The sequence below is a fragment of the Triturus cristatus genome, chromosome 6, assembly GCF_964204655.1.
Source record: "Triturus cristatus chromosome 6, aTriCri1.1, whole genome shotgun sequence".
Taxonomy (NCBI): Eukaryota; Metazoa; Chordata; class Amphibia; order Caudata; family Salamandridae; genus Triturus; species Triturus cristatus.
In genome coordinates, this window is record NC_140589.1 from 1,734,485,914 (window position 1) to 1,734,512,267 (window position 26,354).

Consider the following 26,354-nt stretch of genomic DNA (forward strand, 5'->3'; position numbering starts at 1 on the left):
ACGATCTGGGAGATAAGGCCGGGAAGCTCATATCGTGGCTAGACAGAAAGGAATGGGCGAGCCGACTGGTCCCGGAGCTTATAACAGAGGGTGGCATCTCGATCACGGAGCCCCAGGAAACAGTGGATAGGTTTGCTGGCCACTTTCAAAAGGTCTACACGTCAGTGAACTCACACACAGAAGCAGACTCTCAGGACTTACTGCGGGATATTAAGCTCCCCTGTCTCTCCCTGGAAGATCGAGACTTTATGGATAGCCCTCTCACGACCGACGAGATTGCGCAAGCGATCCGCTCCTTAAATTCCGGGAAAGCTCTGGGCACAAACGGACTCCCCATTGAACTTTACAAACTTAAGCCGGACAAACTTGCCCCCTATCTGAAAGCCATGTTTGAAGAATCTAGGGAAGCGGGAATGCTCCCCCGGGAGCAGAAAATAGCTACCATTGTCACTATACATAAGGAAGGGAAGGCTAAAACAGACTGTGCCTCGTATAGGCCCATCTCTCTTCTAAATGCAGAACCTAAGATACTAGGCCAAACTGCTAGCTAACAGCCTGGTGAAAGTAATCAGTGGCCTTGTACATCCGGATCAGTCTGGTTTTATGCCCCATAGAAATACAGCCCTCAACCTTCGTAGGGTTCACGAGGTTGTGGATAGAGCACACACCCTTCGAGAACCAGCTGTGATCGTGTCACTAGACGAGACTATGGCCTTCGATACAAATGAGTGACCCTATTTGTGGGCAGTTTTAGTGAAGTTAGGATTCGGCCCGAAATATATCCACTGGGTGTGTCTTTCATATTCCGAACCATGGCTCAAGAGGTGGTAAACAACAAAGTCTCGGCCACTTTTTCGCTTAGTCGGGGAACTCGTCAGGGTTGCCCACTGTCCCCCCTCCTTTTCTCCTTGGCCTTAGAACCCTTTGCTGCTTGGATCCGTTTGGATCCAATGATAAGGGGGCTGCGGTGGTCCCCAGAATGGGAGGACCGTATATCTTTATACGCGGATGACATCCTACTCTATTTGGCCTCTCCTAAGAAATCTCTTACGGTAGTGCTAGACATCCTCACAATCTTCGGCAGATTCTCTGGACTCTCCATCAACTGGGGAAAATCCCTACTATTTGTACTGAGCGGGGATCACCCTGTTCCACCCCGGGGCGGTCAAATACAAATCAACACGGCCGGATTTAAATATCAGTGAATCTTTATCTCACTTGACCCTTCGGTCCGTTATGCCCAAAATCTTCTTCCCCCTCTTTGAAGACTACTGGGTAGGGCCGCCCTATTCAAAATGATGGCCTCACCATGATTCCTCTAAGTCCTACAAAACACCTTAGATCTAGTTCCAGCTCATTACTTTAGGGAGATCGAGGGTCTGCAGAGGGACTTACTATGGGATGGTAGACCCTGAATTGCCCTTAACAAACTAACGTTAAATTGGTAAGACGGAGGCATCAGCCTCCCAGATATCAGGATATATTATTGGGCATCCCAACTGGCGGCCATCAATCATTGTGCGTATGGGCGTGCGGACGACCCGGGCTACGCTATGGATAGGTGGCTCCTTCCGGGGGGCACCTACGGCAGAGCTTTGTATTCCCGACCTAAAAGATTAGTGTTAACAGGCCCCACGAAACATTCCGTTCAAATTTGGCATAACGCCACCAACTCACTTGGCTGGAGACATAAATTGACTCTGGCCACCCCTCTTTGGGACTCGGCGAAGTTAGGCGATCTGTGGAAAACCAAGGGCTTCGATAGGTGGGATCTGATCGGCATCTCGCTTGTCCAGGGTATATGGGGAAGAGAAGGGGTCAAGTCCTTCAGTACGCTCCAGAGCGAATATGAGTTGTCAGATACCGAGTACTTTTGTTATGCTCAGGTCTCACACTCACTCCACTCTTTGCTGCCTAAGGGTTCCAATCCCCCGGAGGCCTCTCCCCTGGAAGTTTTAGACGCCACCTCCCCGACAAAACAATCTCATTAATATATAAAAAGTTAATCAACCACATGGCAGACCCTCTACGGACACTGCGGGATAAGTGGACACAGGATGGGATAGAACTAGACGATGAGGATTGGCAAGCTGCAGTATCCTCCCCTAAAGAGGTGGCTATTCCGGCACGCTTGCGACTGGTTCAGCTTAAAATCCTTCATAGGTTCTACATAACAGGGCCCCAGTTAATGCACATGGGATGGTCAGACACAGGCGAATGCAAAAGAGGTTGCGGCCTCACCGTTACATTCATGCACACCATCTGGGAATGCGCACATATTAGCTCCTACTGGCTCCAAATACATGACAAAATCAATGAGGTGCTACGTGTCTCTCACAGCCCGGAGGCGAGACGATGTATTTTGAATATTTGGGAGCCCACAGACCTGAAAACTTCTCAAACGCAATGGGTCACACAGGGGTTCATGTTAGCCGAACGAAACATCGCTCAACTGTGGGGGGCAGCGCAACCGCCCACTCTGGAAGCCTGGGAGAAGAACCTTGATTGGTGTATGTTTAGAGAAAAAATTGTATATTTGGCAAGGGCGTGTCCTAGGAAATGGTCCCGTAGCTGGAATCCGTGGAATGTATATAGAGGGGAAATCTGTGTACCGCCTCGAAGTATTGAGCATGATGACCCTATACCCCCATGATGTTCCTCTCTATGATGAAGTCAATGTATCCATCCACCCATGCGTACTGTAATGTGTAAGCTGCACGACACTCTGCACTGTACTGTTTTGCCGATGTGTATTTCAATAAAAAGATTTATAAAAAAAAAAAAAAAAAAAAAAAAAAAAAAAAGAAGAAGAAGGTGACGAGTGGAAGGCCTTTTGAACTATGTTCGGGGTTTTGGAATATACAGTCATGCCTTTTGTATTGTGTAATGCCCCAGCGGCTATCCAATACTTAATCAATGAAGTTCAGTGAGATTTGCTGGAGATGTGCGTGGTCTTATAGATTAACGACATCTGGATCTATTTACAAAATATGACTGAACATAGAAAACCTGTCAGGACAGTCTTGCAACAACTCCGAGAACATGCTATTTTGCCAAGTTGGACAAATGTATGTTCCATATCCAGTCTGTTGCGTTGCTGGGATATATGTTATCTCCAGAGGCGGTGACCATGGATAAAAGAAAGGTTCAGGTGATTCTAGCTTGGCCAGCCCTGTCCACGGTAAAGGAAGTACAGAGCTTCTTGGGCTTCTCAAACTTTTACCACCGATTTATCACACACTTTTCTGACATTTTTAGTTCTCGTGCTCACTACGCCACTGGAGTCAAGCTATCCTGGCTGAAGAGGGGTGAAACCCAGAAACCGGTCCTAGGATGCTTGATTCCGGTCCAGGGAAGACATGGCTTGGCAGTTCGGGCTGGACTGTTCCCATGAGGCACAGGGTCAAGACTGATGTGCATATGGCCATGTCTGAACTGGGGTCATGTAGTGAGCAAAATAACGATGGATTAAACCCAGATATGTGCCTGGGGAAGAATGTTTTGCCAATGTGCAACATTCCGTCCATCATCTTGTGTGTTTTATTGTTAGTTCCATCACCAGACTTTCACGAAAGAAGGTACTTTTTGAGTGGGCCCGGGAGGCCAGTGATGCTTTTAACTTACTTAAGGAAAGATTCAATACGGTCCCTGTACTTAGACATCCAGACCCCATGCAGCCTTACTTTGTAGAGGCAGATGCCTCCCAGGTAGCTGTGGGAGGTATTTTATCACAGTGTGACAGCACTACTGGGCAAATGGACCCAGTTGATTTTTTTTCTAAAACATTGTTACCAGCGGGACAAAATTACACCGTTGCTGTACGAAAGTTGTAGGCATTTAAACTGTGCTTTCAAGAATGGCAACACTACCTACTAGGGGCCCAGCAGGTTGGCAAGACGTACACTGATCATAAGAATCTAGAATTCCTCCGGTCTCTGAAGGCCTTTACCCCTATGCAAGTTAGGTTGTATTTATTTTTCAGTGAATTTCATTTCATCATCACCAATCGACCAGGCACTCAACAGATTAAGGCTGATTTGCTAACTAGATGGGGTTACTCAGATCAAGGCACTCAGGGTCAGACACCAAAGAACATTGTAGACTCCGAACACATCATAGGTCTCTGTGACCAGGACTCTTTTCTAGATGAGGTCAGACATAATGCTTTCCCGTGATACACTACAGCACGTGAACCAATAGCTTACCTTGCTCCGCCGTTACCAGGGTCTTGGAGTGTTTTCCCTTGTGCAAATTTAGACAAAATAAAACACTCATTTTCTTTTAAATGATTCCATCCTTTAGTTTGCACCTGCTCTTCCTGTAAGGTTAAAGCCAGTGTACTAACACATCTTGAGAGGTTCTACTCAGCCTAAAGCTGAAATGGGAGGGTGTTCCATAATTTGAAAAATCCAGATTACCACTTGGCAGTCTTAGTTTTAGGAACAGACATTTAAGGTTGCCATCTAGAACGTAGATCCCCAGCTGAAAGAGCAATTATAATAAAAATACAAACGCAGGGATAGCTTTCATTGAAACAGTCAATGAGTCACAATGAAAATGCATGTTCTATACCTCTTTATAACCCTCTGGGGAACAAATAAATGCTCTAAAGGTTTATTTTTTACTAAAAAAACAACTTACAGATAATGGAACGGTACTAATGCTGACAGATGACCATACTATTCGAAAGCGCTGAAAATACAAATGGACAGCATGCCCAAGCAATCTATACACTGACAGTTTTCTGGAAGAAGCTGGAAGGGGACAGTGGAGGAAATTATCTCAGTGGCTTACAGAATTGACAGGGAAGATTTGATGACTCACGTAATTGGTCGGACACAATCTCAAAAGTAAGAGCCCATAGGGCACACGATCCCACAAGTATGAGCTCATATGGTTTGGAACTTGTTGGGAGGTTTAAAGTGCGTTCTCCACATCTGGACTTGCAGGAGTCCTGCTCCTAGAGGTGGGGGAACCTCAGGGATTCACAATGTCCTGTAGTTCATGTACATCTATGTAGTATCCTCAGGTCATGTTAATATGTTCCCTTTTATCCTGTACCTAGCTGCTCAGCCAGTGTGAGTGTTCTGTGTAGAATGTTAGTGTGAGTGGAATGCTTGGGTGCCTGGTGTGTGTGTGTGGTCAGTTGGAAGATGGGCTGAGCAGCTAGGAGGCTACTCCTGGTGGGGCTCTGTATCTACTCTACTTATGGTCTTGCTGTAGCTTGCTGTAACATCTACTTATGGACTCAATAAACTAAATCAACTCGGCTACGTCTACTTTGTCATCTGAACACGTGGGGCCAACCCACTACATTCTATCACTGGGGAAATTCCTGGCACTTCCTCTATAAGGAATCACAGAAGGTTATCGGTGTCTGTCTGTCCCTGGTGGTAGTCTATCTGGTCCTGCACTAACACAAAGTGCACCAAGACCATCCAATGGTGCGGTGTGCTGGGTTATGAGAACGGCAGCCATCTAACTATGTGCCACGACTACTGGCATGCACTCCACAGACGGCAAGAATTCTGCCCCTTAGTGTGGCAGTGAGAAGGAGCAGTAGCAGGGAGGGCATCGAAACTTCAGTCAAGCTCTAAGTGATTCACACTTATTCTTTATGGCCTACATTTATTTTAATTACAAAAACAATACTTCCTCACCACTTTTCTATTCTGAACCTCTTGCCTAGTTTGTTTTTGTTAGCTAAAACTGTTACAGCAAATGCCCTATGAAAGGTGTGTTTTGATTTGTATAATTATGCGGTCTATAAATAAAAAAAATTAAAAAAGCAAGCCATCAGGAGCAGCACCCCTGCTTATCTCGCAGACAAGTCCAACATGTCTGGTGGGTCTCGGCACACCTCCAGCCAGGCCACCAGTAGTCTAGAAAGTGTAATAGGCGTTTACATCTATGCACCCAGGATGTGTAACAACATCCCTGTATCCATCAGGAGTGCCAACATCACTCCTTCAGTTTAGGAAAGAGTTGGACTCACCTTTTGAAAAAAATAAAAAAAATTAAACTACATCACAATGAATTTATTGTCCACAACCCAACTACCTTTATCGCTGGCCGACTTTACGCTGGTCTATGACTCTTTTCAGAGCTCAGGTGCCTTTTGACTTGGTTCACATTATAGAAATACTACATACAAATGATTTGAACCACAATTTAGAAGGCCACAGCACTCTTTTATTCCAGTTTGCTTAACATGAAGTTAAAGCAAGATTTTTTTAAGTGATGTTAAGAAAAAAGCGTAAAACATCTGCGGAAAGCATCATTTTTGCTAAAGAAAGAAAATTAAGTAACATATACCTTCAGTACTTCGATCAAAGACTCCTTTGACTCGCCGTTCCGTTTCAGAAAAGCATACAAGTAGACATGAGCATTGGGGTTGGCTGGGTACTTGCTGTCGTAAGCATAATCGGACAGCAGAGTTCGAGCAGCCTCTTGTTCACCATGGAACTCTAGAAGCTGTAAAGTATAAAAATAAAGAATAACACATTAGACGCTATCAATATCATGAAAAACAAGCATTTGTTTTGCTTATATGGTATGTACAAATGTTATAGGGAGCTCACCTAAAAACTACACCAGCCTGTACCAACTTTACAGGGGTGACACCAAATAGTATACTGCAATAAAGGCGTGCTGAACAGCATTGAAAGGTAAGGTTTTCAATCTCATGCTGAAGCATTGGAAGTTCTGCAAATTCTTTATATGGAGCAGAAATGCATTCTGCCACTGAGCTCACATGAATCAGAGAAGTTTGCCACCCATAGTTCCTCTAACCAAGAGTGACTCTGCTTTAGAAGCAGATTGAATGGCTCAATCAACGAAATACAGTCTGAACTTTGTGAACCATTGAAAGCGCTGTAATTTTATTTGAGCTGCAATAAGAAAACTAACACTGCATTGTGAACATGGAGGATAAATGATCATAGTAAGGTTACTACTACCACAATCCAGGCTGCAGGATCTTGTATTCTCTGAACTCAAATGATTAGTTAACTAGTACACTAAAACTTTTTTTTAAAAAAAAGGAGGTTTGGAGTACTTTAATTGAGGCTCTAGAAAGCAGAGCCAATTGTGACTCTATGGGGAATTTGGCACATAGCACCCACAGTTGTTGGTGAGTCGGTTTAATTCACATTGCACGGTGAGTTCAGAATCAAATCAAAAGCAAATAGATTTAGTTTCTAATGACAGATTAATCATGTCAGGCCCATTATTCCGGTTTGCATGCCTGACCTAGACCACTAAAGGCATGACAAGATGCAGTCAGCACAGGGTCAGAGTAATGGTATCAGAGTCAGTCAGTCACTTGGCGTTCACGCAATCATGGAATTTATCAATTAGATTCACTATGTGAATTATCCTAAACGTTACTGCAAACAGGAATCAGAAGCTGGTTTTCACCATAACTAACAATCTTTATCCTTCAAGGTTGTGGGCAGTCATGAAGAAATGGCATATAATGGAGAAGAGCATTGGGGAATGTCTCAATGGAACTTCATTGTGGGCACAAGAAGCTCACTGCATGGTACCCATTATAGTTTGTTGCCTAAGAAAGATACCATGTACTGGAGCCATTGAGTGTGAGAAGTTGGCCTGATATGTAGTGCTCACTATTCTAGTGATCACTGTGTATCATTCCAAACGACCCTTATTGATGATTGGTTGTAAGTCAACCTTTTAGACCAGCTATCCTAGTAGCGTGGATACGAGCAGTCTTAGGCTAAACTCTAGAGGGCGTGTTAAGCCAGCTGTTTACCATCACATATACCCCTTGAACACCAAGTGAAAGGACACCACACAAGTTGTTATGAAAATAAAAGGGTATTTATTTATAACAAGACTACCCTGGCTCTTTATGAGTCAGGGAGCTAAGCACACTACAAACTCTTAGGAAAATACTTCAGTTGCACAATTTACACAAATGCCCGAGGGGCACGAGAAACCATCTACACTAACAGTGAAATGCGAATGGTTAGAGTCTGGAGGTACTGATTCCGGAGTGTTCCGATCAGTGGGACTAAACGAAAAAGGAACTGGACACTTGTAGAGCGAACCTGCGATGGAGCACCGAGATGCTCGATTTACCTAGCCCGGAGGCTGCGGCTGCGTGAAGTTCGTCAAGATGTCGGGAGTCCTCGTGTAGTCTCAGGAGCCTGAAAGAAGAAGTTGCTGGCAGGCGACCAGTGACGATGTTCAGAGCGATCCAAGCCTGGATCGGTGATGAAGGAAAACCTGAAAGCAGAGGGGACTCAGTTCTCAACCGCTAGCCAGCGATCGTGTGGGTACCAGGAGGGTACCGGCTGAAGTCACCTCGACCAGGTGAGTGGGTGACGTCGGACTCGGCTGTTCCTCGGACCAGGAGGCGCGGCGGCGACCAGGATGGAGGGCGAGCTGTCCCACGAAGGTGTCTGCTGTCGATGATGCTGGGCCCAGGAAGGGGGCAGCGGATCTTGGCAGTGGCCACCCAAGCGGGGGAGTCAAGATGGCGTCGGGAGTGGACCAGGAGGGTCCGGGGTACTCCTCTGTTGAAGGGGAGCAAGTGCCAGTCTGGAGCAACCAGACTAGTGATGAAAAATAATCTTGGAGCGTCGTGAAGAGGGCCACAAGCCGGTCGGCAAGTGGTCGGACAACGCGGTGAACAGCAAGGAGCGGAAGGGCCCCCCACGCAGATCTCGCGGATGCTGGGGAGACAGACTTCGATGCTGGAGCTGCTCAGGGTTTAGGGCTTCTCAAATCCTAGGTGCACTCACTCGAGGGTCCCTCGGTGGGCGTGCTAGATAAGCGTCGTGCAGGTTCTGAAGATAGCCGGTCCCGCAGGTCTCGTCACACCTACGACTCTCAGCTGAGCTGATGAGGGAGGTAAAAGGTCAGAGATGGCAGGGAACTCGGGTCTCGTCGAGCTGGGCAGTCTTGATCCGTAGGAGAGACTTACAGCAAACCGCAAGCGCTTAGTTGGTGCCTGCTGGTGCAGGGTGGCTACTCCTTAGCCACAAGGGAGAGTCTTCAGAAATAGTCAAGAGTTCCTTTCGTGGAAAGTGGTTCGTGATTCGGAGGTATCCGATTATCTGATTATCCAATTTGGGAAGGGGACTCGCTCCTACCTTTATTCTAAGAAAAAGGGGTTGGCCCGTGACTAGGTTCTACCTATGGGTGGAGCCAGGAGGGGGGTGGTTACACCCCTATCCTTTGTCCGGCTTCGCGCCAGCTCAGGGGCGGGTGTGCCCCCGAAACTGGTTTGAGCCGGGCTATGCACAGTGAGCACCGGGGTGCCACTGGCAATCACCTTCCTTTCAGCCCTGCCTACCTGGGATACACAAACCCTGTCTGGGACGGTGCTAACACCGCCCTCGACAGGAAACCCTTTGTCCAAACTCCCTTCGCTGGAAGGTCCCCCAGCAGCAGGAGGTCAGACTTGTGTCTGGTGGCAGCATCCATTTTGTGATGCTGAGGCTTGAGTCAACTTTAACCGGGGTTCAGGGTTACTTCCATGTCGTGCCCCTCTAGAAGGGGGGAATGCTAACCCCGTCGCCAGAACTAGCGAGGGGTTCGTATTCCAATTCGTATGACACCTTACGCGACATGTGTAGGTGATGCGATGCCAAAGTTAGCAAATAGTTGGCCCGCGTCACCATGGAACGGCTATTAGGACTTGGTTCCGCAAGCCGTCGACGGGCTCGGCTCGCGCCAGAGCACCATCCCACATGACTCCCCGCACTCTGCCTTCAGGATTGATAAGGCCTGCCATAGGAGTGACTGATAGGAATCCATGTGTCCATTTTAGGGTTAGGTGTAGGAATACTACACCTACAGCAACGGGTGATTACACCACGTGGCCCCAGCTGTCGTGCAGCCAGTTGTGTCAGATTTGGGCGGCCATTCCAGGGGTGGCATAATACATGCTGCAGCCCCTGGTAGGCCCTGGGTACACCGATGCCCTGGATACCTGTGGTATGCTGAGACAGGGACTGACAAGGCGGCCCAGTTCCAATTAGTGGATGCACCTAACGTACATGTGTGTTAATTTCGAGAGAGAACAGCTAGGCTGTGGGTCTGATTGGCAGGCCCACAGCCGGAGAAAGTCGTAAACCAATGAAGCAAAAGCAAAAAATCTGGGTGATCATAGGATTGCAGACCCTACTCTCCTACATGACCCCCCCCCAAACTTTGGGACAATAAGCTAACCTTGACCAGGTGAGTCTTCTTGCTCTAAGTGGAAATACCTGGAGAGCCCATCTGCATTGCCATGATCAGTGCCAGGTCTATGCTCCACTGTGAAGTCCATCCCCTGTAGGGAAATGGACCACCTAAGTAGTTTGGGGTTTTCACCCTTCATTTTATTTAGCCACAAGAGGGGCTTATGGTCGGTCTGAATCTTGAAGTGAGTGCCAAACAAGTATGGCCTCAACTTCTTCAGGGCCCAAACCACAGCAAAGGCCTCCCTCTCAATAGCTGACCAATTCTTCTCTCTGGGGGTCAGCCTCCTGCTAATAAAAGCTATGGGCTGGTCATGACCATCAAAATTCAGTTGCGATAGAACAGCTCCCACACCCAGCTCCGAAGCGTCTGTTTGGACAATGAATGGTTTGGAGTAGTCTGGACTCTTTAGGATAGGTGCTGTGCACATGGCCTGCTTTAGGTCATCGAATGCCTTCTGACAGCTTGCTGTCCACTGAACTTTTTTTGGCATCTTTTTACTTGTCAGGTCGTTTAGCGGGGTCACAATGGATCCATAATTTCTGACAAATTTCCGGTAATAACCAGTCAGGCCCAAGAAAGCTCGAACCTGAGTCTGGGTGGTTGGAGGAGCCCAGTCCTGTATGGCCTGTATTTTGCTCTCCAACGGTTGAACCTGACCCCCTCCTACAAGGTGGCCCAGGTATACAACCTGTGTCTGCCCTATCTGGCACTTGGTGGCCTTGATAGTGAGGCCTGCCTTCTGCAGGGCCTCTAACACTTTCCTCAGGTGGACCAGGTGATCCTCCCAGGTGGAGCTAAAGACAGCGATATTGTCCAGATACGCCGCACAGAAGTCGTCCAACCCAGTGAGAACTTGATTCACCAGCCTTTGGAAGGTGGCAGGTGCATTTTTCAAACCAAAGGGCATTACCACGAACTGATAATGCCCACCCGGGGTAGAAAATGCTGTTTTGGGCTTGGCCTCCTCAGCTAACCTGATTTGCCAATACCCAGCTGTCAGGTCAAACGTACTTAAGTAGTTGGCCGAGGCCAACCGGTCGATAAGTTCGTCTGCTCTTGGTATCGGGTGGGCGTCAGTCTTAGTGACTGCATTGAGACCTCTGTAGTCCACGCAGAACCTAATCTCTTTCTTACCGCCCTGGGTGTGAGGTTTCGGCACGAGCACTACGGGACTAGCCCAGGGGCTGTCCGAGGGTTCAATGACTCCCAGCTCCAACATTTTCTGCACCTCTGTCTTGATGCAGTCTCTGACGTGATCAGGTTGCCGATAGATTTTACTCTTTACGGGTAGACTGTCCCCAGTGTCGACCTCATGGGTACACCAATTGGTCTGACTGGGTGTCAGAGAGAACATATGTCGAAAGGATTGAAGAACCTGTTTACAATCCTTTTGTTGATGTCCAGAGAGGCTGCCACAAAAGACAACACCATCTACTGATCCATCGTCAGGGTTCTGAGAGAGCAGGTCCGGGAGAGGGTCACTCTCCTCCTCCTGTCCCTCATCTGTGGCCATGAGCAAGCCCATGCCCTCCCTGTCGACATATGCCTTGAGCCTGTTTACATGGAGCACCCTGTGGGGGCTCCGGGGAGTTCCCAGGTCTACCAGGTAGGTGACCTCTCCCTTTTGCTCAATGATCGTGTGGGGCCCAGACCATTTGTCTTTGAGTGCTGCTGGGGCCACTGGCTCCAGCACCCACACCTTCTGTCCAGGCTGGTACACAGTCAGGACAGCCTTTTGGTCGTGCCAAGCTTTCTGTAATTCTTGGCTCGCCTCAAGGTTTTTAGACGCCTTTTCCATGTACTCCGCCATCCGCGAGCGGAGACCGAGCACATAGTCCACAATGTTTGATGCCGGCTTTCTGAGAGGTCTCTCCCATCCTTCCTTTACCAAACAAAGGGGTCCCCTTACAGGATGTCCGAACAGAAGCTCGAAAGGGCTGTAGCCAACCCCCTTCTGCGGGACCTCTCTGTAGGCGAACAAGAGGCAGGGTATCAGGACATCCCATCTCCGCCGAAGCTTTTCAGGTAGTCCGTGAATCATCCCTTTTAGGGTCCGGTTGAATCTCTCAACCAGCCCATTGCATTGTGGGTGATAGGGTGTGGTGAACTTGTAGTTGACACCACATTCCTTCCACATAGCAGTCAGATATCCCGACATGAAGTTTGCACCTCTGTCTGAGACGACCTCCTTAGGGAAGCCCACTCTGGAGAACACTCCAAGTAGGGCCCGTGCCACCACAGGTGCTGTAGTGGTCCTAAGGGGAATAGCTTCAGGATACCTGGTGGCGTGGTCCACCACCACCAGTATAAACTTGTGCCCTGATGCTGTCTGGGGTTCCATTGGTCCGACAATGTCGATCCCCACTCGCTCAAAGGGTACCCCCACCACTGGTAGTGGTATGAGGGGGGCCTTTGTCGTGCCACCTGACTTACCACTGGCTTGGCAAGTGACACAGGAGCGGCAAAACTCCTTCGTATCCTCGGACATGTGGGGCCAGTGAAAGTGTGGGACAATTCTGTCCCAAGTCTTATTCTGGCCTAAGTGACCTGCAAGGGGAATCTCGTGGGCCAAGGTGAGAAGGAAACCTCTCAGAGACAAGGGAATGACCAGCCTCCTGGTCGCACCAGGTTTGGGGTCTCTTGCCTCAGAGTACAGGAGTCCATCGTCCCAGTACACTTTGTGGGTACCTGTGGCGTTCCCTGCAGCCTCAGCAGCAGCCTGCTGTCTGAGGGGTTCAAGTGAGGGGCAGTCTAACTGTGCCTTCCCCAGGTCTTCCCTGGAGGGTCCCCCTGAGCCCAGAAACTCAACCTGACCAGGTTCAAGCTCTTGCGGCTCAGTTTCCCTCAGTTCCTTAAGGTCAGCCTCCTCGGAGACTTGATCCACAACCTGGGGCAAGGGGGAAGGCGAAGCCTTACCCTTACTGCTCCTTTTCTTGGAAGGTGTCTGGTCCGTTCTTCCAGGATCCAGCACCTGTTCAGTGGGGCATCTTTTGGCCTGTGACCTGGTCACAGCAAGGACATGTGCTGGCAAGCCTAACATCTCCATGTGAGTCCTCTGCTCCACTTCTGACCATTGTGACGTTTCCAAATCATTGCCCAACAGACATTCTACGGGGAGGTCTGAACTAACCACAACCTTTTTCGGGCCACTTACCCCTCCCCAGGAGAAATCAACAACTGCCATACTGTGATTGGTAGTGACGTTGCTGGCATTGGTCACTAGGTAATTGGTACCTAGCATGATCTGTCCAGGGTCCACGAAGTTAGGCGTCACCATGGTGACACTGGCACACGTGTCCCTGTAGGCCTGAGCCACTTTTCCATTGATCAAAGGTGTCTGTCTGTATTTGCCCAAAGTATTGGGACTGGCATCAGGGGACATATCCATATCCCCTGTACAGACAAGGACGGCCTGAGTGAGCGTGCCGACTAAGTCGTCACTCCCCTCGGTTCCCAAGGTTAACCCAACTAATGCCTTGGGAGGCGCACTACCACTGCTGACTGTACTAGGGGGCGCAGGTGCCTTAGGGGCTGCAGTGGTAGGAGTTTGCCCTCCTTTCTTGGTGCACTCACTAAACCAGTGAGTCTTACTTTTACAGTACTGGCACCACCTTTTTGACTGGCCTTCTTGAGTCTTCTTCTTCTGTGAAGCCTGACCCCCACCCTCTTTGGTTTGTTGGGGACCTGTCGAAGACTTCTGGTCATTTTGTTCGTTCTTGTTACCCTTTTGGTCTGCTTTCTTCTGACCACCCTGGTTCTGATTCTGGTTCTGCTTGACCCTTGTTCTGACCCATCTGTCTGCCTTCTTTCCCAATTCTTGGGGAGAGGTCAGATCCGAGTCGACAAGGTGCTGATGCAACAATTGGTTCTGACAGTTGTTTAAAATCTGTTCTCGCATGATAAGATTGTACAATCCTGTGTAATCAGTAACCTTGCTACCCAGCAACCAGCCTTCCAAAGCCTTAGTGGCACAATCAACAAAGTCAGTCCAATCCTGAGACTGAATTTTCTGGGTGTCCCGGAACAGCACCCGGTACTGTTCCGTGGTTAAGCCGAACCCATCAATCAGTGTGTTCTTCAGGACTTGGTAGTTGTTAGCATCCTCAGCTCTAGTAGTGAGGAGCTTGTCCCTTCCTTTACCTTCAAAGGAAAGCCACAGTATAGCTGCCCACTGACTTGGGGGGACGCACTGGACAGTGCAGGCCCTCTCCAAAGCAGTTATCCACTTGTGGATGTCGTCCCCTTGTTTAAAGGGGGGCACTATTTTACTCAGGTGTCTAGTGTCTATACCCCTGTCTTTCTCTCTATTGAGACTGCTGCCACCAGTGGGATCTAACCCACTTAATTTCTGCTCTCGGGCCAGGGCAAGTCTTTCTTTGGCGAGGGCAAGTTCTTCCCGCTCGATCCTCAGATTGACTTCCCGCATCTTCGCTTCATGCTCCCTCCTCTGAGGGGAAGTCATTCCTCTCTGAGAGGATGCCTGAGAGACATGTGTATGAACCGATCTGCCGGAGCCTCTGGAGAGAGACCTAGCTCGTCCGTTCCCAAGGTTAAGCCTGCTTGAGCGTGGGCCCGGGGCTCCCCCAGTTCCATTCTCATGCCTGCTTAAGTTGGTCCTTGTAAGCCTGCTGACTACCACTGGACCTTTGTCTGCCTCGTCTCCCGATAACTCGTCCTCGTCCTCCTCCTCTGTGTGGAGGTCGAGGTCGGGGTCACCGAGGGTTCCCTCTAAGGGAGGCATGTTCCCATCTGCACTGGGGGGACCTGTGTTAGAGGACCTCCTAGCATCGTACGCCTCTAAGAGACCTATCAGAATTGCGATGGTAGGGTTAGAACCCTGGTTTAGCTTCCTGGAGGCACATAGTTGTCGCATCTCCTTGAAGCTAAGGGTTGCATATCGTGACACGACCTGTGGAGGGTCACTGACCACTAAGGGAGTCTGCGAGGACTCTCCGTGGACCGACATGCTTGTCTAGTGCGGTGTAAGTGTTGCACCTACCTACACTATGTGTTTACCTACTGATCCCTTGCTAGGAGTTGTAGTCAGGGTGTGCTAAGCCCTGTTACACTACAACAGCCGGTTCAGTAGAACTCGGAGTATTCTAAGTTAAGTTATATGTACCTGGGTACTTATGTGATCTTTCACTGCGATATTCTTAGGATACGTGTGTGGTAAAACAACAGCAAGCTCAAATCCCAACCGCTGCTCACCAATGTGAGAAGTTGGCCTGATATGTAGTGCTCACTATTCTAGTGATCACTGTGTATCATTCCAAACGACCCTTATTGATGATTGGTTGTAAGTCAACCTTTTAGACCAGCTATCCTAGTAGCGTGGATACGAGCAGTCTTAGGCTAAACTCTAGAGGGCGTGTTAAGCCAGCTGTTTACCATCACATATACCCCTTGAACACCAAGTGAAAGGACACCACACAAGTTGTTATGAAAATAAAAGGGTATTTATTTATAACAAGACTACCCTGGCTCTTTATGAGTCAGGGAGCTAAGCACACTACAAACTCTTAGGAAAATACTTCAGTTGCACAATTTACACAAATGCCCGAGGGGCACGAGAAACCATCTACACTAACAGTGAAATGCGAATGGTTAGAGTCTGGAGGTACTGATTCCGGAGTGTTCCGATCAGTGGGACTAAACGAAAAAGGAACTGGACACTTGTAGAGCGAACCTGCGATGGAGCACCGAGATGCTCGATTTACCTAGCCCGGAGGCTGCGGCTGCGTGAAGTTCGTCAAGATGTCGGGAGTCCTCGTGTAGTCTCAGGAGCCTGAAAGAAGAAGTTGCTGGCAGGCGACCAGTGACGATGTTCAGAGCGATCCAAGCCTGGATCGGTGATGAAGGAAAACCTGAAAGCAGAGGGGACTCAGTTCTCAACCGCTAGCCAGCGATCGTGTGGGTACCAGGAGGGTACCGGCTGAAGTCACCTCGACCAGGTGAGTGGGTGACGTCGGACTCGGCTGTTCCTCGGACCAGGAGGCGCGGCGGCGACCAGGATGGAGGGCGAGCTGTCCCACGAAGGTGTCTGCTGTCGATGATGCTGGGCCCAGGAAGGGGGCAGCGGATCTTGGCAGTGGCCACCCAAGCGGGGGAGTCAAGATGGCGTCGGGAGTGGACCAGGAGGGTCCGGGGTACTCCTCTGTTGAAGGGGAGCAAGTGCCAGTCTGGAGCAACCAGACTAGTGATGAAAAATAATCTTGGAGCGTCGTGAAGAGGGCCACAAGCCGGTCGGCAAGTGGTCGGACAACGCGGTGAACAGCAAGGAGCGGAAGGGCCCCCCACGCAGATCTCGCGGATGCTGGGGAGACAGACTTCGATGCTGGAGCTGCTCAGGGTTTAGGGCTTCTCAAACCCTAGGTGCACTCACTCGAGGGTCCCTCGGTGGGCGTGCTAGATAAGCGTCGTGCAGGTTCTGAAGATAGCCAGTCCCGCAGGTCTCGTCACACCTACGACTCTCAGCTGAGCTGATGAGGGAGGTAAAAGGTCAGAGATGGCAGGGAACTCGGGTCTCGTCGAGCTGGGCAGTCTTGATCCGTAGGAGAGACTTACAGCAAACCGCAAGCGCTTAGTTGGTGCCTGCTGGTGCAGGGTGGCTACTCCTTAGCCACAAGGGAGAGTCTTCAGAAATAGTCAAGAGTTCCTTTCGTGGAAAGTGGTTCGTGATTCGGAGGTATCCGATTATCTGATTATCCAATTTGGGAAGGGGACTCGCTCCTACCTTTATTCTAAGAAAAAGGGGTTGGCCCGTGACTAGGTTCTACCTATGGGTGGAGCCAGGAGGGGGGTGGTTACACCCCCTATCCTTTGTCCGGCTTCGCGCCAGCTCAGGGGCGGGTGTGCCCCCGAAACTGGTTTGAGCCGGGCTATGCACAGTGAGCACCGGGGTGCCACTGGCAATCACCTTCCTTTCAGCCCTGCCTACCTGGGATACACAAACCCTGTCTGGGACGGTGCTAACACCGCCCTCGACAGGAAACCCTTTGTCCAAACTCCCTTCGCTGGAAGGTCCCCCAGCAGCAGGAGGTCAGACTTGTGTCTGGTGGCAGCATCCATTTTGTGATGCTGAGGCTTGAGTCAACTTTAACCGGGGTTCAGGGTTACTTCCATGTCGTGCCCCTCTAGAAGGGGGGAATGCTAACCCCGTCGCCAGAACTAGCGAGGGGTTCGTATTCCAATTCGTATGACACCTTACGCGACATGTGTAGGTGATGCGATGCCAAAGTTAGCAAATAGTTGGCCCGCGTCACCATGGAACGGCTATTAGGACTTGGTTCCGCAAGCCGTCGACGGGCTCGGCTCGCACCAGAGCACCATCCCACATGACTCCCCGCACTCTGCCTTCAGGATTGATAAGGCCTGCCATAGGAGTGACTGATAGGAATCCATGTGTCCATTTTAGGGTTAGGTGTAGGAATACTACACCTACAGCAACGGGTGATTACACCACGTGGCCCCAGCTGTCGTGCAGCCAGTTGTGTCAGATTTGGGCGGCCATTCCAGGGGTGGCATAATACATGCTGCAGCCCCTGGTAGGCCCTGGGTACACCGATGCCCTGGATACCTGTGGTATGCTGAGACAGGGACTGACAAGGCGGCCCAGTTCCAATTAGTGGATGCACCTAACGTACATGTGTGTTAATTTCGAGAGAGAACAGCTAGGCTGTGGGTCTGATTGGCAGGCCCACAGCCGGAGAAAGTCGTAAACCAATGAAGCAAAAGCAAAAAATCTGGGTGATCATAGGATTGCAGACCCTACTCTCCTACATGGAGTATCCCCAACAACTTTATCTCCCATAGTCTCTCAAGAAATATATGATCTGTCTTTTCCAAAAGTTATTCACTTACGTCAGTCAGGCAGTTTCAGGGCCTGAACCTAGACTGAAGCTTTCAGAGCAAATTATTATCTTTAAATGCCAAGTGAGAGGCAACTTGGGGACCAACTTCTCAAGAACTGTCATGAAGAAGAAAAGTTGATGGCTAGCTGGCCCAAGACGGTCCAAATCAAACTGCAAATCAAACTGTTCTAACAGTGGGGAACAGAGTCCTAAAGGACTGATTGATTGTGAAAGAGCATACACACAGTGCTCTACAAGAATGGCCAGAGTTGCAGATCTACTGGGTAGGGTTCAAGCTGGAAGTGATTGATTCTACCTCGAAAAGCAGGACAGAATTTAACCTAAATTGGAGCACCATCAGCATTGCTTTTGCTACCTTCTATTTAACACCGGCTTGTCCATCCCTATATTTTTCAAAATCATGCTTACCTGTATCTTAAGGTGTGTCTTATTGACCGTTGTAGGTCAAATGCAATAAATTAAAAGGCTAGTAGTCAGGAAAGGGACCTTTTTTGTTTTTTTAACAAACAAGTGGCTCCATGTGGTTCTCTTTGTGAGATGGAGCTTGTCTGTGTTACAGAGACAATGAAAGAAAAGTAACTTCCTACTGAGACGGCTCGCTGCAAGCGTGGAGGTTCTAGTAGTCCATCGATTGTAAACATCACAGAATGAGATGGGCGAGGCAGAGAAACTGTGATGTAAGGGCCAGGGGCCAAGTAGATTCTTTGGAAGGTGCCACATTTGGTGTTCCCTAAAGAAGAAAGATGATGGAGGCCCTGCTGGCATGGAGAATCCTTTAGAAAGAGAATAGAGGAGGAGAAAGACCCTGTGAGGAAAAGACTCCAGAAGGAGAACAGCTCCGAAGCGTCACAGGAGAATAGCAGTACAGATCACACAAAGCAGCGAAATTAAATACAAAACAAGCAAATAGAAGTGAGGCCAGGCAGTTCCACTAAGCCCAAAATAGACAAACCTTTTAAATTCAGTCTGCTTTGCATGATTTGTGGGCAGCCATCTATGCACTTTAAGAACGGGGAGAAGTTCATGAAGAAAATCAGAGGCAGATCCCAAATAAAAAAAGGCTTTATGCATCCATTGACATAATGAATTGTTTTGATGTATGGTCTTACATCAGCATAACTCTGGACAAAGACATCCCACACCCCTGGGACCTGGATGATCTCACGGAGGGCTCCTGTCGCCTGCTGGAAGTAACTGGCCATCTCCTGTGCACAGGCTGATTGAGATAAGTAATCCAACTCTGAAAATGAAGGAAAAGCTGCATTGTAACAACAATAATAAAGGATTCATCTGGTGCAAGAGCACACAAGCAAAGACATCAGTAGTTGGAGATCTCAAAAACCTCCATTCATTTCACTTTTTTAGCAGTATTTAACGCAATACAGCTGGAAACAAACATTAATAATTCCTTGTCATTTGCCCTATTAAAAGTGCGCGAGAAGCGCAAAAAACTTGTAAGTAAACAAATGAACTCCCTTGCTAGCGAATTAACAATCTAAGAATTATATGTATTTCTTTTAAATATTTTTGTAATTTGCATGGCACTACATGCACCCAGTTCAGCCATTTTAAGGTGCAGGTCTTTATGCAGTAAATTACTGTTGTTATCGATACATGATGAGGAGCAGAACACAGGTCTAGAGAGTGCAATCTCAGCAGGACACAGTGCGCAGTTTCCAACAGCCACAGATATACAATTGTTTAAATGGACTAATGAGTGATCTGTAAACTGCAGGAAGTAGTAAATACATCCGTCTCAGTAACACTGAGTTCTTAGTTCGGTATCTGAAGTCTCATAATGAAAGTATAGAGACCAAAGAGGACTCTGTTCGCAGAGCGGGGAGAATGAGAGGGGAGTAGGAATCTGTGGCAAGATACGGTCTCTACCGGATAAGGCATTACCGAAGGTAAGTAACTTGTTCATCTGACAGAGACATCTAGCGGCGGATTCCTTATTTTAGAATCAAATACCAAAGTAGACCAACCCCGGAGGAGGGTCTGCGAACTGAGACTACTGAAAGCTGCTAGCTAAAACAAAACCGGCCTAGAAGCAGAGAAAAATACCAGACCACCATATAAAGTAGGTGAGAAATAACATACTTTATAAGTTAAAAAACTTGTAGTAAAGTCACAAGACATTAAAGAAGCATGGGAATAAAATTATACATGTGAGCATGACAACTGTGGTAGTAGCCAACCAAGAAGACGAATAGAAAACTACTCGCATCCTAAAAAGGATCCGAACCCTTGCAAGCTCACCGCATAAGCACTGAAGAAGGAACCGCAGTAAGAAAAGTCGTAAAGACATAGAAGGCATGGGAAGAACGTTCGCCATGATAGCAGTACAACTTGCTAAATAACTCTATAGAATAAAACTGTTGTCGCACATATCCAGAGTAGAACAACGTGTTTGATACTTGTGAGACACAGGACAGGAGGTTGTCACAGAGGAAAGCCTCTGTGCCATAAGAGTTCAACCCAAGCTAGACCTGCACTGAAGCAGCAAGAGAGGTCCATTACCTGTGGGAAAGGATAACGAAAGCTTTATAAAAAAAAAAGACTCAAGACAACATACATAACGTGTAGCCGTAAATTGCACGTTCACGGCAATGGTATCTTGGCTCTGAATAACAGATGTTTAAAGTTACCCAACTAAATGGTATCCAAGTTATCTACCTCAGAAAGAAGAAAGGCTTGGTCACCGAGATATGAACCTGTGACCATAAGGTAAAACGCAGGCCCCTGCAGTGTACTTGTAGTCCACTAAGCCACCAGAACAACTAGGGTCATAGAAACAGTCATATCCCTAGAGAAATATTAGAAAGCCCGCTACGATATCTCCAAGAAATACACTGACATAGGAGTGAAAAATCACCTATGGATAGACAAGAGAAAATATAGCCGAATATTCAGCCAAACAATGTTGGCATAATAGCATGGAAACCAAAAATGGTCATCATGCTACGTAGGAAAGCAAAAGCCATCCAAAACGCCAGGGTAATGGAAACTGCCTGAGACAGTATCAGCAAGCAAGAGAATAAAGTTGAATAAGATATAAAAGATGAAAAAGAAAGCTTGAAGCTTAGCGAAACACATGGTTAGTACGTAATCTTACAATATGAAAAGAGACCCATCTACAGATGATGTGCAAATAAAAAAAACTCACTGAAATTGGAGAATTTTAAAGGAGTCCATAAAAAAAGAATCTGAGCGATCTATAAAATAAACCTCAATATGTATATGTCATCTAGGGACCATAGTCCACAAAGTGCGAGCCCAAATACAACAACTAGAGTTAGGTAAATGATGAAAGGAGTTGTCCCGTAGAAGAGCAATGTTCCCGTAAGACAAGAATAAAAGCCATCTACAAAAAGTAGGAGTTATGAGGTAAATACCTAGTCCCCTCTTGGCCACGTGTAGGAATAACTTCTGAGAGACGAAAAGGTACATCATTAGAGGGAAATGACCTTCAAAAAGAAGAAATCTTAGTAATAACGCAAAGCGTTATAACAACTCCAAAAGAGTCAAGAGTATTAAGTACCCTTTATAAGAGAAGGAATAGAATCGACAGAGACGTCTCCCTGGAGACCAAATATAGCATGAGAATATCCCAGGAAAAGAAACAAACATGACCAAGGGACATGTACAAACCAACCCTGTCTACAGGAAGGTGTGGAAGAGCCAATCAAATAGTAATGGCTATAAGACAGAACCTGAAGAGCAAAACACAAAGTTTAAAGGCTCACAAGAGGAAAATCTTGGGGCCAACACTGATCATATATCATGAAACTCCCATGAAGATACAAATATCAAAATCACCTAACAAGGGGTACCAAACTTCACAAATGTAGAATATCGTACGAATAACCCGACACAGAGGGTGGAACTCTGCACCCCCAAAGGAGGGTCCCATAGTGCACAAGCTGAGAATCCCAACTCAGCATCTATATATTTAGAAATGCTCACATAGCATACAAAAAATACTCCACCTAGAGTACGAAACGTACCATAATGATATAAACTTGAGCACTTCTGTAGAGTAAGCAAACTGCAAGACCTGTATATCAATAAAAAAACACAAATAGACAGCTGACAAACTGTCTATGTCGATGGAGAATGGCACGACTTGTGCGCCAAGCAGTAACAGTAATGCAGAAAGCTGCACATCGTGGGATATAGCGTAAAGAACACAATTTTACTGCAGAATAAATGCACAACCATAATCGTAAATGACCGAAGTAATGGTCAGGCAAAAACATGGTAAGAATAGCATGGTTAGCAGATCAAACAACCATAAACTTCTGCAGTAGGCAGAAACACCACACTGGTTGCAGGTAGAAGAATATGTATTGCAACTCAGTGATGAATAAACACTTCCGTCTACACAAGTCGGAAAGAAAGAAAAAAAGAATGAAAGCAGAGTCTTCAAAGATATGTCTAAGTGTCTTTATCACACCGTGCAGCTCCAAATCATTGCAAACCCGAATCAGCATGTACACAAAATAAGTGTACACCATCAAATGGCATATCTTTCAGGCTATTCTGTAGAGGCTCTGAAAACCCAGACTGATGCAGCCAAGCATGGCAGTGCAGTGCAACAGACTGAGACATAGCTCTACCCACGGAATCAGTGGTGTCCAAACCACATTTTACACTGAATTTTGTCTCCTCTCGGCCATCAGGCACCGACTGTAGCAGGTCGCTTTTGGCTTCCTCTGGGAGAGAGGGCAGTAAACTCTCCACTGAGTCCGATAAACCGCATGGGAAAACCTGCAGAAAATACATACAGTATTTAAAAACCATATTGCCTGCATTAACGGAAGAGAAAATATTCCTCCCACAACTTTCCAGCCATATGGACCGAGTGGTTGGTGGAGCCAGAGGGAGGACATTTGGGTTAGCAAAAACTGTAGCTACTTGCATAACCAGAACTATTGTGGAGGGAGGTTTAAAGAGATAATCAGGGTTCCCAGGGGTGGGCCGATGTCTAAGGGATATAGCCCGGTCTACAGGCATTTCGTTTACTGGCCTTGCCCAAGCCCCAAACAATATGTTGTGGAGAGACTCATAAGGACGTAAGGGTTCCACTCCCCTCTTACCCTGGTGAAGAACATCCACCAAAGGGTCTGTGGATAATTCTACTGAAGCAAGTAGGCAATCTAAGACAACAGCTGCCCTCCTTAAAACCGCAATACCAAAGGGGATGATGGACGGAGCGTTTGAGCAAATCAAACACTCACTCCCAGTCAACTGATCTGGGTTTAATTCATCAACATTCTTTAGCTCACTCCACCACCCCAGTTCAGACATGGCCATATGCAAATCTGTCTGACCCTGTGCCTCATGGGAACAGTCCAGCCCGAACTGCCAAGCCATGTCTTCCCTGGAACAGAAACAATCATCCTGGGACAATTGTAAGTAGGATTCCCTCAATCTGTAAATATTCAGTTACAGTTTCAGATATTATAATTCTAGAAGAGATTAACATAGGGTGTTCCACACCTATAGAGGAAAGAGTTTCTATGTCTGTTAATACGATTGTGGCACCAAAAGAATCTGCCTTAAAGGCATCAGGTAACTAGAATCATAAATAGAATCACTGCTGTTCGGTACAGCTATTTCATCCTCTCCTGCCCGTGTCAAATTATTATTATTTCAATTTTGACAGGATGAATTCTCAGTGCTGTATAATCTCTTTATATTCCAAATGACCAAGTTCACTTTGCTAAGAAAATAATTTTGTGATTTCAGTTGAGGAAAAGGGCCTAACAACTTTGTTCCACAGATTTTTCAATCAGATTGTTTGTATGCAGTGAGCTCCAGAGTATCATCTTAATTATACAGCCAACACATAATTTATTATTCTGGCTGCAGCTCCTTTCCAAACGTCGTTCCAGGTGCCAGCTAGTAGGTCACTTCAGTTATCTCTCCCAGATGAGAGTCACAGGCCAGCGAGGAGGTACCCCTAAAGAACTGAGACCTGCATCTGAAGTAGACAAAATGGATGACCCTTCATGCCGCTGAAGGGGCACATTCACCAATCGACATTAAAAAGGACTGAGCAGAAGGTCTCCATGCAAGTAAAGAGGCTTCCAACTGCTGCATGAAACACCACTGTATGGATCATCTTCCACTGAGCAGCAGGATGCACAAGGTCAAAAAGACAAAAAGGAGGAGAACCTTGAGAACCGTAAACAGAGCGTGAAGCATTGGGAATTTGTTGAAAAACCAAATAAAAGCTCTGGGCTTTCGTTGCGAAGTTATGGAAAAAGGAAATAATACTTGCCTATAATCCTAGTCCTAGTTCTCCTCCAGGGGAATTCTCATTTAAGCCCTAAGCACTCATTCATAAGCACCGATTGCTACTTTGGCATCTACCCTGGTCACACTCTATAACCGAAGTTCAATTCTAGACCAAAAATCACAATTCGTCAGTATGCTGACTAATTTCAATATGTTTAAACCATTCTCTTAATTACCAGAGTGGCTAACGTCTTGCTAAAACTCAATACTACAGAATCTCTATCCAATCCTGACTCACTCAGCTCTCTACACTTGGCATCTCAACAAACCAAGTCAATTCAGCAAACATCTATTGGCTTTACCATAGACTACTGTACAACATACCCTTTGCCAATAATATCTTCATCTAAAAATAAAATCTGTACTCCCTCATGAAAGCTAATTAGGGGCTGGTATTTAGGGTAGGAATGCCCAACTTGCAGGAATCCCATCACACAAGTATTGCAGCTCTCAAACCTTTTTGCAATGCTGCACAAAGGAATCAACCTCTACCCCACTCCCTCATAAAAAGAAAATAGCTTTCAGAGGTGTCTGCATCACCAAGAAGATTGTTATTTGTTAACAACCAATATGTCAGCATGAGAATCCCTCCGCTTGCACTGATTCCTGCAACCACACAAATGTTAACCTGGATCAGTTTTTAAACAGTCTTCCAGAATTAGTGTCAATCCCCCTTTCTCTTGATCCTCCGAAAGCTCTGAAAATTCACGACTACTGATCTCAGATTTGCACACGTATCATATTTTAGGAGGCCACAAGCTTCTATTTAACTTCTATTCCCTCAGTTACCTACACTGTTACTGTAAACTAACCCGCAAGATACCACCAGACGCGTTACCGACCCTCAGTTGTCACCTGTATGTTAATAATACAACTTAAAGTACTTAGAGTTGGCTATAAGCCATATGAAGCACTACATAAAAACATGCTATTGTATTCCTAAATAAATATTATTTGTACTGTTGTTTGTGGTGCTACAGCATTGTGCTGCACTCATGGATTAATCTTAAGTACAAAAATATATGTATAACGTAAGCAGAAAGGCAGGCTTGCATACACTGCCCAAGGTCAAGATCCTAATAAAGCCAATGACGTGTTTTTGTAGGAAAGTAAGAAACAATTGATTCATCAGGAACTTACCATTCTCCAATGTGGCAGACCGCTTTTGTGACCATTTCTGATAGACTAACAATGCCTGGTAGGCCTGGATAAGTTTCATGGTTTTATCTTGTGACTTATCGCCATGCCTCCAGCTCTGTGCTACAGTAAGGTTGAGATATGCATCCTCTGTTAACCCATGACACAGGAGATGAAAAACGTGCTCTAAGCACACCTGAAGAAGGAAATGAAAAGCTCAGAGATGCATTTTTTGATTAAAACAAAGCCCTGGAAATCATCGAGCAGTAAAGTGCATGCATTTGTGTTGTCTAACGTGACAATGCATTGTACAGTAAAATCAAGACAGTAATTGGTGTGGTTTTTAATATGGAGCTGGCAGCACAAGTAATGGTGATCACACAGAGAGGTACAACTTGGAACTAGACAACTTGGGTCTTCTGACTCTCTTCCTCCTAGACTATGGACTGGACATCACTCGTGGGAGTTAGATAGTGGAGTAAGCTTCAATACTTCGCACAGTCCCCTTGCTACCCCTGGTCTCACAGGTCTTGAGGGCCACAGAAGGAACACAAAGTCAATGAAGCTTTATACCACGGTTTTCTTTCTGAACTTTCAATTACTCTTCCTTTCCTTAGCTCCAAACCACAAATAGATAGCAGTTTAAGTGTGCAAGGTGGAATCATGGGTCTGCACTGCTATAGTTTCAGAATGTCAAAGCATTTTTGATTGCAATTCCACTACCGCATACACAAACTGTACTTCATATCATTAGCTCTAAAAGATGTGACTAATCTTTTCAATAACCTGCAGACATGACCCAAGGTCAAATTTCCTATTTTGAAA

At 46.9% G+C, this 26,354-nt stretch overlaps 1 protein-coding gene across 1 annotated transcript in view; it reads right to left on the reverse strand.

Moving 5' to 3' along the window:
* The window catches only part of TAF1A (TATA-box binding protein associated factor, RNA polymerase I subunit A), a 519,167-nt gene that overhangs the window by 198,457 nt on the left and 294,356 nt on the right, over positions 1-26,354 (reverse strand). Inside the window, exons 5-7 of the mRNA XM_085612966.1 lie at positions 25,533-25,725; positions 19,199-19,329; positions 6,316-6,474 (exon numbers count right to left, since the gene is read on the reverse strand). Of these exons, the coding sequence (XP_085469092.1) occupies positions 6,316-6,474; positions 19,199-19,329; positions 25,533-25,725 (483 nt within the window). The remainder of the gene's footprint in view (positions 1-6,315; positions 6,475-19,198; positions 19,330-25,532; positions 25,726-26,354) is intronic.